Below are 13,936 nucleotides of genomic sequence, written 5' to 3' on the forward strand. Positions count from 1 at the left end.
GAATTAAAGCAATTGAAGGTGTACACTGGGAAGGAAATTGTCTTGGGAGAGAGTTTAGTCATTGACTAGACTGGTGGGGGTCGGGTATGCAGGCGACTCGGCCTGGCTGGTCGTTCTGGGAAAAATGTAATATAGAGGATATCTTAATAAAGCCAATCAAAAGTCTTTGTATTTTTTCAAGAGTTGCTCATTTGTTAGGCATTTGGTTAAAGGTGCAACACAATATCTATTACTGAATTACTTTAGATTGAGTTCAGTCTTATTAATCACTTAAACATATTTAATAAGGATCTCTTACCTAGCTTGATGACTGTGGGCATTGTTGCTTACTTTTTGTTCTAAATGGAGAAGGCATATTGGATTGTGTAAAAATGCAGGAAATTTGCTTTAGATGCCCAAAAACATTTTGGGGGAGGACCCGCTGACAGGTTAACCCCCCCCCCCCACACACACACACACACTTCTAAAACCAAAGTGGGGCCCATGCTCTAGTGTATGTAGCGTGGGTTGTGGGTGATTGAAGTACTACTTATCTTCAACCAGTGATACAGTCAGATCCACGGAGAAGAAGAAGACACCTGGCTGGTAAGTGCAATCAAACTGTTTTACATAGGCCTCACGGTCGATAGAATATGAATATAGGTATTTTATGGTCACCAACCCTTTTCATATGGTTTCTGCACAGTTTAGCACAGGGGCACAACTTTCACAGGGGGGGGGGATCCCCACATTCTGAAATTCAGATTTTATTTCATTATGCTTGGCAGTGACCCGCTATAGTGTTTCAGCACGGATTCTTTGATAGCAAATATTTTGCTTAAACCTCCCGCACGCCAGATTGCAAAAAAAAAAAATTGTATAATATTAAACACGCAAGCAGCAGACAATGTGCTCAAAAAGTAATATGATGTACTTTGGGGTTCCATTATGACGCACGCTCCAAAATGTATAAAAGTCCGCCATCGCCGATTGTCTTTCATAAATCCATTAGACATGGATAGCTATAGCATCAACCTTGACTCAATGCTACAGAAGGCTGATAAGGCCATTGAGGAGAGAGCGGCTGGTCTGGGCTTCCCCTGCCCTGCCCCCTAGAGAGCCCTGCCCTGGACTCCTGCGTGGCCACTGCCTCCACTGGCAATCAGGCACTGGCGCAGCCTCCAAAGTCCACAGGAAGATGCCCACTCCAGAGACCCTCCTGGGAATTGGGCTCCAGCTGCATGGGCAAAGACATGCTGGTGAAGAAACCTGAGATCTATGAGCAGATGACCACAGGAGGTTGGTGGCACCTTCATTTTAGAGGATGAGCTCGTGGTATTGCCTGGAGTGTTAATAAGTGGAATGGTATCAAATACCATTCCATTGGCTCCGTTCCAGATGTTATTATGAGCCATCCTCCCCTCAGCAACCTCCACTGCTTTATGTACATCATTGTCCACCCAGTCAGAAGACCTCACCACTGAGGATTTTAGGCCAGAGATAGTGCTTTTTCATCCGGGTTAGTGCTATCCAGAATCCTTGGGACATCCCTACCCTAAACTTAACCATAACCCTTACCTAACCTTAGTAACCCTAACCTTAAACAATGTTCAACTTTTACAGGGTGACATCAGTTGGACTTCCAAAGAAATTTAGAGCAACGACCGATACGGGAGGGATTTTGTGGACAGGGTAGCAGCACCCTCATGTGGCTATCAAAGAACATGACCACAGAAAACATAACCCCCAGACAGCGAAGAGATGCCAATCACTTCGCGTCATACACTTATACAACATGATTGGTCGGTGGTGCAGGGGTAAACCCATATTTGATCATGTGACGTCGGTCGTATAAATACTTAGAACCTCACCACATTAACGCAACCCTAGTTTTTTTTTGAGGGAAAATGTATCGTCTTCGCCAACAGTCTTTCTCCAGGATCGCTTTTAATTCCTTTTTCTCTACCGTGCCACGGGAAGATTGTCAATTTATGAGACAGTTTAATAAAAACTGGTCGTGTATCGGCTGATTTTTGCTCATTTTCATACGTATCTGCACGAAAATGCCAAGGTCCAAGAAGAGGAGTTCCAGGGGTAAGTAAAGTCGCTCCAGACCGGGTTGTTTTGGCCTACTCTCGTGGTTTGAGTTTTGTGCGTTGTAGGAGTTGTAGTTCTGTACATTCTTACAGCGTGTTGAGCTCAACGACCGGTAATGTCTAAAAGAACTACAAAAGTGTGGCATCGCTGCCCATGTTTTGTCGTTGAAATCAGAGCTTCCAGACAAAGAACTCTCGCTTTCTCTTAAAATAATTTTAATTAACTTCAACATCATATTGTTTGCCGATATTATTGTATGAGTATTGTGATTATAGAAACGACTACCGATACCGCGATTACAGGATTTTTTTATTTTTTAGACTGACTTTTGAAACATTTGTTACCTAGCAACTAACGTCCGTTGGCCAGTGTTGCTCATATGTGTTAGTTTTTAGCGAGTTCTATTTGGCTCCCTTCCTGTAAAAAGATAGGTTGTTTTGAGGACACGAAGTTTAGTTGGAAGGACGCCACAACATTTGAGTGAGATCGACAGTCGATCAGATCAAATAATGGGATGATTCGATTATGCTGAGCGGCAGGTAACGTTAGCATAGTGAGCGTTGGTCTAGTAACCGAAAGGTTGCACACTCGAATCCCGGAGCTGACAAGGTAAAAATATCGTTCTGACCCAGAACAAGGCCGTTCTTAACCCACTGTTCCTGGCCGTCATTGAAAATACGTGTTGTTTTTTGTAACGTACTTGCCTGCCGTGACGTCAGCGGGCAAAAACGGTGATGGGGGCGGGGGGGGGGACGTACAACATGCTTTTCCATAAAATACGTTTACATTGAACTAGTTTTCACTGGGAATGCAGATACTACGTTATCAAAAGCAATCACGTTTGAATGTGGGAGGCCGGGAGGCGTGCTATCAACTTTCACCCGGTGTAAAACATGCTTGACCGTGACAGATTAATCTAATCCTGTCATGGTTATATAACACTCGCTGGACTAGCTAGCTCTGTAACTAGTTATTCACATTACAGCAAGCTAGCTACATTGCTGGCACACGTTTTATAGGGCCAACTATGCTATAAAGCAGGATCGTGTTAGTCGACTGGCTATTTGGGTGGTGTCTGCCTCCTTTTTCAGAATAGTTTGTTCAGTGCTATGGTCTGAAAAGGGAGCAATGGATTGCCACGTGAACATGGTCACGTTTACACACTGCAGAGCAGACAGTGTGGCCCTCCCTCTCAGATGGGAACAGTCTTATCGTAATAAACTGCACCAGCTGGGTTTAGATTGTCACTGCCTGGCCAGCTACCCACCCAAGGAGCTGTGCTGTTTGCACATTCAGCAGAAGAATGTGGAGCCCTTGACTTTGAGGGGAGAGAATATCAAGTGCATATCCCATAAGAGTAGTGATCTGTCTTTTGTTCTGTCAAGGTATTGCATATAAAGTTCTGTGTTGTGATTGCATGGAAGTGTACTAGTTAAGCCCCTGGAGTAAAATGCCCACATTGTACCTACCATAACCTAATGTATGATTTGTTGGGGGGTTGGGCATGGGACATGTAATCGTTTCAGGGGGGCAGCATGGAGCTGTGCAGCCTTTCAGCGATGAGGATGCCTCTATCGAGACCCTCAGCCACTGCAGCAGCTTCAGTGATGCCATGAGTGTGGCAGAGGAAGGTATGTGATTGTATGTACATATGCTTGCCTGTGTCCCAGTCATAAAGTAACAACAACAAAGGGCCAGTTAAAAAATAAAAAAAGGACAAACTTTTGACCTGTCAAGTTATGTCTTACAGCCCTTTTATGTTATGCTTTTATCTTAAATGGTTCAAAGAATACAATCTACAAAGGGAATAGCCTAGTACAATTATGTATTTCTCAGGGTGTGTTGTATTCATCTTCATATGTGTAGGAGGGGAGGCTGGTGAGGAGACAGCCCAGGAGGATTTACAGTACAAGCTGAAGGTTTTCATTGACAGCACTGTGGATAAGAGGCAAGTCTACACCACTGTGGGGAAACTGATCTACCTGCTATTTCTCTGTTAGCTGTCTCACTTTCAGACGAGATGGAACCAGAGGCCTAGGACTGGGTCGACGAAACCTGAGATGCTATATAATGAACACAATGCAACAAGACGTCATCCTTTCCATTCACAGATTGCTGCTGATAATTGAATTGTGTAGCTGTTACATAAGCTACTGCAGACACTAGGCCTAAATCTTTACTGTTCTCCTACCTCGTTGACAGTGCCAAGACCAGACAGGGAGCCCTGGATGGGCTGAAGGCTGCCATGGCAACTAGGATCCTGTACGAGTTCATTTCAGACAGGAGGATGACCATCACTGACAGCATTGAGCGCTGTCTCAAGAAAGGTTAGCTACTACAGGCTTTCACCAATTCATGCTTCATATTCCCCGAATACCAATACAGACCCACATTGTATTGTTGTATTGAGTGTTTGAATCTTTAGTTCTTGTCTAGTAGTTACTATAACCCCTCAAAGTTACTGAGGATGGTAGCTGACTCTATAGGTACTCTAATCTGTCATATCTTTAATCTGGGTCTAGAGTAAAGTCTTTGTCCTCGGGTCTGGATGGAACCTAGTCATTCCCCTACCCAAGAGTGGTAAAGTAGACCAATCGGCTGGCTGCCAGTGCTGAGCAATTAAAAAAAAAAAATCTATCCAATGCTACTTCTCTGTGGACAAATTAAGACCTATAGAGAAGGGAACTCAAAATGTACTGCACTGACACAATTTACTTATTTGTTGAAAATAAATTAATATTAATAAGTTTGTGGGAGCTGTACTGTTAGATTTCAGTGCAGCCTTTGATATTATTTATCATAACCTCTTGAATTTTGTTATGGCTTTTCATCCTCTACTATATTGTGGATTCAGATTTATCTAATTGAACTCTAGGGTTTTCTTTAATGGAAGCTTCTCTGTCAAAAGTGTAAAGTGTGGTGTACCGCAGGGCAGCTCTCTAGGCCTGCTACTCTTTTCTATTTTTTACCAATGACCCTGGCATTAAACAAAGCATGTGTGCTAACTAAACCATATACGCATCATCAACCAAAGCTAATGAAGTCACTGAACCTTAAAGTGTTGCAGTCTGTTTTGGAATACGTGGCCATTCAATTTTCTTGATTGTCCAGTCAAATGTTCAAGTGTTGCAACAAAAGACCTAGTTAACCTCAAGGATTGGAACCTTTTTGAAATTTTGTTTTCTGCTGAAAATAACACCCAAATCTAACTCCCTCGGCTCATGACCTGATTCAATTATATGCATGTTCTTGATACCTTTTTGAAAGGAAACATTTAGAAGTTTGTGGAAATGTGAAATTAATGTAGGAGAATGTACGAAATTAGATCTGGTAAAATATAAAAACACGTGCTTTTTCTATTTTTGTTTGCATCTTTGAAATGCAATAGGCCAGACGGTGATGTAGGATTCTAGGTGTAATTTAGATGTTCACAAGATGGCAGCAGTGTGGGCAATTTCAGACTGATCCAGTAAAGAATTACATCACTACACTATTTTGTATCCGGTCTGCCAGGAGTTTGCCCAAATGTGCCAAAATGGTCAAGCTATACATGTACATTTTATTTTACCTATATTTAACTAGGCAAGGCAGTTAAGAACAAATTCTTATTTTCAATGACGGCCTAGGAACAGTGGGTTAACTGCCCGTTCAGGGGCAGAATGACAGATTTGTACCTTGTCAACTCGGGATATGAACTTGCAACCTTTCAATTACTAGCCCAACGCTTTAACCACTAGGCTACCCTGCCGCCCCGCTTGTCCATACATAACTATAGTTAACATACAAAAATATGGTGTGTTTGGATACTCCCAAGAATGTCATACATGATGGCTCATTAGCTTCCCTACAGAAAAGGCACTAACCTTCTCATCTAGATGGGTGGGTGAGGTGGTATCAAACCAATGGCTGTGATGAGTGTTTAGTAGTTGCGCACTATCCTCACACAATAGCATGGTATTTTTTTTGCTGTAATCGCTACTGTAAATTGGACACCGCAGTTCGATTAACAATTATTTAAGCTTTCTGCTCATAGGACATGTCGACGTCCAGGAAAGTTGGCTGTTTACAATGTCATTCTAGTCGCATATTGAGCAACAACTGTCCCGGTTTAGGGACACCGCATGCCAGTCTCTCTTGGCTACGAGTTGAGGAAAGACTGACTGCGTCTCCCCCATGTGACCTACTTGTTGTGTATGTCTAACTGATAGATGTGCACATGCTGTTGTTTTTTTTAAATGCATGTAAAGTCTTGTCTAATGTGTGCTTTGTCAGACCCCAGTAAGACTAGCTGTTGCTAATGGGGATCCTAATAAATGAAATCCCTCTCTCAGGTAAAGGACCGGAGCAGTGTGCAGCAGCCTCCCTGGCCTGTCTGCTGTGTATTCAGCTGGGCTCAGGCGTTGAGAGCGAAGAGGTGTTAAAGACCCTCAAACCCATCTTCAAGAACATTCTGTTGGATGGAGCAGCCAACATCCAAGCCAGACAAGCTGTGAGTATCTGCCTGGACCCCGTCATTAAAATAGGTTTGGTTTGCTAAACTCAGCAAAAAAAAAAAGAAATGTCCTCTCACTGTCAACTGTGTTTATTTTCAGCAAACTCAACATGTGTAAATATTTGTATGAACATATGATTCAACAACTGAGATATAAACTGAACAAGTTCCACAGAAATTGAATGTGTCCCTGAACGGGGGGAGGGTCAATCTAAATTAAGTCAGTATCTGGTGTGGCCACTGGCTGCATTAAGTACTGCAGTGCATCTCCTCCTCATGGACTGCCTGTTCTTGCTGTGTGATGAATCCGACCATCACACCTGGAGACAAAACCGCGACTCGTCAATGGAGAGCAGTTTTTGCCAGTCCTGTCTAATCCAGCGATGGTGGGTTTGTGCCCATAGGGAACATTGTTGCCGGTGATGTCTGGTGAGGACCTGCCTTACAACAGGCCCTCAGTCCAGCCTCTCAGCCCATTGCGGACAGTCTGAGCACTGATGGAGGGATTGTGCGTTCCTGGTGTAACTCAGGAAGGTGTTGCCATCCTGTACCTGTCCTGCAGGTGTGATGTTTGGATGTATCGATCCTGTGCAGGTGTTACATGTGGTCTGCACTGCAAGGACGATCAGCTGTCCATCCTGTTTCACAGTATGGACTTTGCAATTTATTGCACTGGCCACAGCTGCAGTCATCATGCCTCCTTGCAGCATGCCTAGGGCTCGTTCATGCAGATAAGCAGGGACCCTGGGCATCTTTCTTGGTGTTTTTCAGAGTCAGTAGAAAGGCCTCTTTTTTAGCGTCCTAAGTTTTCATAACTGTGACCTTAATTGCCCACCGTCTGTAAGCTGTTAGTCTTAACGACCGTTCCACAGGTGCGTGTTCATTAATTGATTATGGTTCATTGAACAAGCATTGGGGAAACAGTGTTTAAACCCTTTACAATGAAGATCTGTAAAGTTATTTGGATTTTTACAAGTTCTTTCAAAGACAGGGTCCTGAGAAAGGGATGTTTCTTTATTGGCTGAGTTTATAAGTGGCCTTTATTGTACTGAAAGCCTTTGTTTCTTTTATAGTGTGCAACAAGTTTGGGCCTGTGCACTCTGGTGGCGGAAGATGACATCCTGGTATGTGGCTATGTTTGACTTTCCAATGTGACTCTCTATGCTTGATTGTATGTGGAACTACTTTGCCAAATTCTTCAGCAGCACAAAAGACATTTTGTCTTAACATTTATTCTGTTCAGCATTTTAGACAAGGTACAGAAACTAAGACCTCTCTCAAAATGACTGCATAGTCCAATCTCACACCCTGGTTAAACATAAATGATGAACCCCTTTCTCTCTGGGTATCCAGGATGTGTATGCCACCATGGAGAGCTTTGAGAGTTTGTTCATGCGTTCCTATGTGAAGGAGGATGGGAGTCGCCCCTCTCTCAACCCCCAGACCACCCTGCTCCACACCAACGCCCTCCTCTCCTGGGCCCTGCTGCTCACTATCTGCACAGGCAGCCAGGTCAAAGCAGTCACACACAAGTATGTACTTAACTCGAACCTCTAAGTCTCCCTGGGACACGACTTTCAGTCAATTTCAGCCTATAGGTATTTGGATGCTTCTGATCAAAACAATATAGTGAATGTGTGTTCCTGACTTCCTTACCTGTCCAGTTGTCTTACCAGTGTGGATGAAGGAAATATAATGGCGTTGGGAAGCCTTAAATAGAAAGTCTACTTGTGTTTGACTGAAATGTTTGTCTTTCAGGCACCTGCCCAAACTTCCCCGGTTGTTGGAGAATGATGATGTCAACATGAGGATAGCAGCGGGAGAGACCATCGCTCTGCTGTTTGAGCTGGCTAGGGACATGGACCCTGTAAGTGCTCACCTGTTCTTTGGTCTGTGTGGCTCAGTTCCATTTAATTTCAGGAGATTCAATGAGAAGATTTAGGAAGTTCAAATCTCATTGGATTTTCAATCCCGTTGTACTAGGAAATTGGGGGGGGGGGTTCACTATTCGACCAGTATCATGAATTTGTTGGATATCCGGACATTCTAAATGTACAGTACCAGTCAACAGTTTGGACCCACCTGCTCATTTGAGGCTTTTTCTACAGTCTTGAGGTGTGTTAGGTCATTGTCCTGTTGAAAAAAACAACAAATGATTGTCCCGCTATGTGCAAAGCAGATGGCTTGGTGTATCGCTGCAGAATGTGGTAGATATGTGTGCCTTGAATTTTAAATAAATCAAACCGTGTCACCAGAGTAGCACCATCACACCACCGCCATTCTTTTCTTGGGAACCACATAAGTGGCGATCATCCGTTCACCTACTCTGTCTCAAAGACACGGCAAGTGGAACCAAAAATCTCAAATTTGGACTCATCAGAACAAAGGACCGATTTCCACCTGTTGAATGTCCATTGCTCATTTCTTGGCCCAAGCAAGTCTCCTCTTATTGGTGTCCTTTAGTAGTGATTTCTTTGCAGAAATTTGACCATGAAGGCCTCATTCATGCAGTCTCCTCTGAACAGTTGATGTGTCTGTTATTTGAACTGATGCATTTATTTGGGCTGCAATCTGAGGCTGGTAACTAATGAACTTATCCTCTGCAGCAGAGTTAACTCTGGGTCTTCTCTTTCCTGTGGCGGTCCTCATGAGAGCCAGTTTCATAGTGCGTTCTGATTTTATGCGAGTGCACTTGAAGAAACTTTCAGACTTCTTCAAATTTTCCGCATTATTGACCATGTCTGTCGTTTCTATTTGCTTATTTGAGCTGTTCTTTCCATAATATGGACTTAGCCCTATTTGGTAAAAGATCATCTTCTGTATACCACCCCTACCATGTCACAACACAACTGATCGGCTCAAATGCATTTGGAAAGAAATTACACAAATGAACTTTGAACAAGGCACACCTGTTAATTGAAATGCATTCCAGGTGACTACTTCCATGAAGCTGGTTCAAGTCAGGGTGGTTACTTTGAAGAATCTAAAAGAGAAAATATATTTAGATTTTAACACTTATTTTTTTCTTCTTTTGGTTACTACATGATTCCATATGTCATGCCATAGCTTGTCTTCACTATTATTCTACAATGTAAAAAAAAAAAAATGTACAAATAAAGAAAAGCCCTTGAAAGAGTAGGTGTCCAAACTATTGACTGGTTGTCTGTATATAAAATGGTGTACTTTTTGTGCTGCGGAAGTGCCGGTTAGATAGGCGCGAGCAGATGGCGACAGAGATAGCTAGTCTTGGCTGTTATTTATAGCCTTCTCAAGTAGCCTTGAATAGCTAGCTCGGTTAATTGAACATTTAGTTTTGCTCGTTGTAGCCTACTCCTTCTCATTTTGGTCACTTTTATAATTCTAACTTTATTCCATCTAGCATTAGTGAACTCTTTCTACATATGCTAAACATGGAGCCGCTTTGATTGGCCAACAAGCTACACGTGAAGGCTACAGTTTTTTAAATTTTTTAATGGGGGCACTTCATAAACTGTTTAAATGTGTTGTATAATTTGTTATGGTATCCTTGTATGTAACAATGTCACATGGTTATTTTAATGTAGAGAAAGTCTTTTTCAGTTAAAATATACCTACAAGTACTTTTTGCTCAAATGATTACTCAATTTTTTTGAATACTAACGCCAGTTTTGGATATTCGTCTGGCTGTGCACATCCCTATCCTGTACTGAATTAAAATGGCATTTTACCGAAATGCAGTGCCAGCATAGCATGTTAATCTGTAAACACTTGAGTGATGACTGACCCATGCTCCGTTGTGACGTTCTCAGGAGTTTGAGTATGACGACTGGGAGCCCCTGTGTGACAAGCTCAACTCTCTGGCCACCGACTGCAACAAACACCGTGCCAAGACTGACAAGAGGAAGCAGAGGTCTGTGTTCAGGGACGTGCTCAAGGCTGTGGAGGTGAGCGGGCGGATTATACAATAGTAGATGAGCACTGTCTGGGGAATAGAATTAGAATTTCATGTGATGACTCATTGCTGATTCATGGTGGGAATTCTGTGTGCCTGTGTTGGCAGCTGGTTGCCATTGCCAACCTAATCTACCCATGTTATCAATAACGTTTACCCATTTTGTTGTCTTGTGAGAATCCAGAACAGTGTAGCCTTGCCTCAGCTGACGTGTGTGTGTGTCGGGGGGGGTGTGTGTGTGTGTGTGTTTAGGAGAGGGACTTTCAGACTGAGACAATCCGCTTCAGCACGGAGCGTATGACCATCGACAGCTGGGTGAGGAAGAGGACTTACGACGCCTTCAGGGAGTTTGTGGGCTCTGGCATGAACTACCACCTACAGGCCAATGAGTTTATTCGTGACGTGTTTCAACTGGGACCCCCCATGCTGGTTGACGCGGCCACACTGAAGTCCATGAAAATCTCCCGCTTCGAAAGGGCAAGTATCCTTACTAGACTGCGTACTTTTCTTTCTTTGACTAATTGAACTCTACTAACTTTTTGAAACGGTCACAAGTGCATTTTCTTTCTATTAACCCGATCAGTCTCGAGACAATTTTTGCTGGTGTCTCAGCCGACTTTAATGTCCAGCCCTTTATATTTAGCCTCCCAATGAAGTGTTTTACCACTTCATTTTCAGGACAGCCAGATCTACAAGTGCATCACAAAACGAGTTGATGTAAAATGTTGCGTTCATGAGTTTGACAAATGCCATTTTTCTTTTTTGCTCAAATCATTTGGACTCAGCCCCTTCGGGATCTGCCCATGTCTCACAAACACTGCCCTATCTCACCACATCCCTCCTTAATCACGCAGACCAACGGATGCAGAAGAATTGGATTTATCCAATGGTACAACCCAGCAGTCAGTAGCTGAAACGTACACTGTTTTAAAAGGGGCTAGAAGTGCAAATCATGTCGCGGTTGGACTCGTTGGGTTAATTCTTTGCCCATTTCAAATGGATATACCAACGCAAAAAATAACTTGTCTTATTGTGTTAACATTGCGGTTTTCTTTTCCAGCATCTCTACAATGCGGCTGCATTCAAGGCTCGGACAAAGGCCAGGAACAAGTTCAGAGACAAGAGGGTTGACGTCGGCGAGTTTTGATGTGATTTAATGGGTCCAACCTGCTCTTTTATTAACCATCAATTGAACCTTCTTGAATATCACTGTTACTATCCTTAATTTATCCAGTTAAGTGTTTGGTATTTGTAAATATGAATAATCATGTCTGTCTCAAGTGATTCTCTATTCCCCATAGGCTTGCCAAGTGTCTATGTAGGGAATAAAGTGTTATGTGAGGTGTGGACTTTGTTGCTCTGTTTTAATGTTTGTGTTCCATTAACATTTGAGCTATAATATTTGAAAATGCACTAATTGGTTAATGTTTCCTATGGACTTCACCCTTGGACCCTGGTGTTTTGTTATACACATTATACCAAGCATTAGGATGCCTTCCTAGTATTTAGTCTCCCTCAGAACAGCCTCTTCACCGGGGCATGGACTACAAGTCTACCACATGGCTGCTGGCTCATGTCGACTCCAATGTTTACCGCTGTTGTCACGTTGGGTGGTGGAGCATTCCTGTAACACACGGGGAAACGGTGTGTATACCCTGTGGTGTTGCAGTTCTTGACACAAACTGGTGCGCCTGGCACGTACTGCAATACCCTGTTCAAGGACATTTAAATCTCTTGCCTGTTCATCTTCTGAATAGCACACATGACACAATCCACGTCTCAAGGCTTAAAAATCACTCTTTAACCCATCTCGTCCCCTTCATCTACACTGGTGGAAGAGGTTTTAACAAGTGACGTCAATAAGGGCTCATAGCTTTCACCTGGTCAGTTTGTCATGTAAAGAGGGGGGTGTTAGTTTTGTACACTCAGTGTAGTTTATGTATATTGGATGTGAGAAACTCAAATAAATACTAACTGATCTAGTCTCAATGTGTGTTTCTTGATCTTCAGTACATATCACCCAGTCAATCATTGTTATGACTAGTCCTAAAGCAGACTAGTTAGGATAAGCCCCATGTTAAGCTGAGGTGTGTTGTCTTATGTAATGGTTTTCTGACACACAATGAGTAGAAGAGCAGAGACCAATTAGCAGACAACCAAATGGACTTCTGGCTAATTGACTCTATTCTCTCAGCTTTTCCTGGAAGCCGATTTCACATTTGAGGAACTGCTTTACAGTTGCCTATGAAATGGTCACGTTGACACAACGCCACAGCTGAACACGTTTTTCAGAGAATGTTGCCGTTTGTACATATGGCTGTAAAATGGGTCCTACAGAGACATGCGCTTCAGTCCTTGTGTAAGCTGAGTGAGGAACAGACTGGGGAAGAAGATATTGCGGCATTACAGTACTTGATGTTCTTCCCACAAGTATGACTTGTAATAGAACACTAACGCAGCACAGCAGTGACGCATGATTACGTAACTGGTCAAATATCCACGAGCTCCTGCTTCTCTGGAGTTTGGACCCAAAACACTACCAACACCTTTTGATTTTTATACACTGCTCAAAAAAATAAAGGTAACACTAAAATAACACATCCTAGATCTGAATGAAATGTTCTTATTAAATACTTTTTTTCTTTACATAATTGAATGTGCTGACAACAATCACTATCAATGGAAATCAAATTTATCAACCCATGGCGGTCTGGATTTGGAGTCACACTCAAAATTAAAGTGGAAACCACACTACAGGCTGATCCAACTTTGATGTAATGTCCTTAAAACAAGTCAAAATGAGGCTCAGTAGTGTGTGTGGCCTCCCCCTGCCTGTATGACCTCCCTACAACACCTGGGCATGCTCCTGATGAGGTGGCGGATGGTCTCCTGAGGGATCTCCTCCCAGACATGGACTAAAGCATCCGCCAACTCCTGGACAGTCTGTGGTGCAATGTGGCATTGGTGGATGGAGCGAGACATGATGTCCCAGATGTGCTCAATTGGATTCAGGTCTGGGGAACAGGCGGGACAGTCCATAGCATCAATGCCTTCCTCTTGCAGGAACTGCTGACACACTCCAGCCACATGAGGTCTAGCATTGTCGTGTATTAGGAGGAACCCAGGGCCAACCGCACCAGCATATGGTCTCACAAGGGGTCTGAGGATCTCATCTCGGTACCTAATGGCAGTCAGGCCACCTTTGGTGAGCACATGGAGGGCTGTGCGGCCCCCCAAAGAAATGCCACCCCACACCATGACTGACCCACCGCCAAACTGGTCATGCTGGAGGATGTTGCAGGCAGCAGAACGTTCTCCACGGCGTCTCCAGATTCTGTCACGTCCTCAGTGTGAACCTGCTTTCATCTGTGAAGAGCTTGGTGTTCTCTGGCAAATGCCAAACGTCCTGCACGGTGTTGGGCTGTAAGCACAACCCC

At 43.4% G+C, this 13,936-nt stretch overlaps 1 protein-coding gene across 1 annotated transcript; it reads left to right on the forward strand.

The window, feature by feature from the left end:
* Positions 1–1,852: 1,852 nt before the first annotated feature.
* On the forward strand, positions 1,853–12,482 carry LOC135514763 (interferon-related developmental regulator 1-like). The gene is made up of 11 exons (XM_064938331.1): positions 1,853–2,073; positions 3,603–3,707; positions 3,943–4,024; positions 4,279–4,403; positions 6,408–6,565; positions 7,642–7,692; positions 7,922–8,100; positions 8,327–8,435; positions 10,357–10,491; positions 10,752–10,976; positions 11,560–12,482. Exons 1-11 carry the CDS (start codon positions 2,043–2,045, stop codon positions 11,644–11,646), a joined length of 1,287 nt encoding a protein of 428 aa, XP_064794403.1. The 5' UTR covers positions 1,853–2,042; the 3' UTR covers positions 11,647–12,482.
* The last annotated feature ends 1,454 nt before the right edge of the window (positions 12,483–13,936 follow it).

Source organism: Oncorhynchus masou, chromosome 26, assembly GCF_036934945.1.
Source record: "Oncorhynchus masou masou isolate Uvic2021 chromosome 26, UVic_Omas_1.1, whole genome shotgun sequence".
NCBI classification, from domain to species: Eukaryota; Metazoa; Chordata; class Actinopteri; order Salmoniformes; family Salmonidae; genus Oncorhynchus; species Oncorhynchus masou.